This window comes from Myxocyprinus asiaticus, chromosome 38 (genome assembly GCF_019703515.2).
Source record: "Myxocyprinus asiaticus isolate MX2 ecotype Aquarium Trade chromosome 38, UBuf_Myxa_2, whole genome shotgun sequence".
Taxonomy (NCBI): Eukaryota; Metazoa; Chordata; class Actinopteri; order Cypriniformes; family Catostomidae; genus Myxocyprinus; species Myxocyprinus asiaticus.
In genome coordinates, this window is record NC_059381.1 from 6995766 (window position 1) to 6997017 (window position 1252).

Genomic DNA, 1252 nt, shown 5'->3' on the forward strand with positions numbered 1-1252 from the left:
TATACTACTATGTTTTATTCCCTTGAGCAGCACCATGTGCTCTGTTGTGGCTTAGTTTGACATGCTGGTAGTTATTATTGCCATTATTAGACAATATGGGCAAACTATTTTGACTTGCATTTAACTAATATATTGTAAGTAATGGATCCTTAGTAGTTAAGATTTACTGTTATAACACTTGGTTAAAAAACAAAAAACAAACACCTTGTAATGTCTCTAAAGGGATTTCAGATGCTGGGTCAAGTTAGGTATCCAAACATTCATTTTCACTTTACCCTCAACTTACATAAAGCTTTGATTATTGTGACTGAGCTATTTTTGACTGAATATTGTGTTAAATAGTTATATTTTTCGACTTTCATCCTTCATTTTTATTTTATTTTTTTCAGGTGAAAGCTAAGACACTAACATGATGAACATCTCGAAGGAAACTGAAACACCTCCAACGCATGAGGCATGTAACATGACCGATGCCCTTGAACATAACTTGCCTACCATTGCTGTTGCAGTACATGTCATAAATTTTCTGTTTGGTCTTCCGACACATTCCTACATTCTGTGGCTTATTATCACAGGAAGAGGGATTGCATCTGATTTCTTCACTCTAAACATCTCTATCTGTGAGATTACGTTCTCTCTGCGCTCTCTGACAGCTGTAACTGTCAACACATTTCCAAGACTCTGGGACATTATGATGTTTTTAACAGGATTTGTCACCACTGGTCGTTTTTTTCAGTGTCTGATCTGTATTGAGCGTTACCTAGCAGTTGTCCATCCTGTGACCTTTCTGAAGTTCAAGCCTTTGAGATACAGAGTTGCATGTTCCAGTGTTACCTGGATAGCGATTCTCATCTCTTGTGCATTTTGTCTGCAGTTTGTAAATCCTTGTTTGACCCGCATTCATGTATGCTTGTATATGTCACAGTTCTTCCTCTTCCTCTGTATAAACCTGTTCTGCTGTTTGGCTGTTCTCAGAGCTCTGAAGCAGTCAGGACCAGGAGAGAGAGGAAGAGAGAGAGTGGAGGAAAACCAAATTAAGAGAAGAGCATTTTATCTCATCCTAATCAATGTTGTGACATTAGTAATCACTTATGTTCCGAGTTTAATTATTGCATTGCAATATATTCTGTCTTTACAAATTGCCCAAGAGCTGGATTCAATAAGTCATATTTGTTTTGTGCTGGCTGGGTTTGTACAACCTATTCTCTATATCCACAGGGTTGGAAAACTGCCATTCTGTACATCTCCCTAG

General features: G+C 37.8%; 1 protein-coding gene across 1 annotated transcript; it reads left to right on the forward strand.

The window, feature by feature from the left end:
- Window positions 1-409: 409 nt before the first annotated feature.
- Window positions 410-1252, forward strand: LOC127428524 (C-C chemokine receptor 1-like protein 1). Its single transcript, XM_051676956.1, has one exon. It carries the CDS (start codon window positions 410-412, stop codon window positions 1250-1252), a length of 843 nt encoding a protein of 280 aa, XP_051532916.1.

What these genes read in the sequence shown, in the direction of transcription:
- LOC127428524 (XM_051676956.1), top strand. Translation starts at nt 410, where the DNA reads ATGATGAACATCTCGAAGGAAACTGAAACACCTCCAACGCATGAGGCA.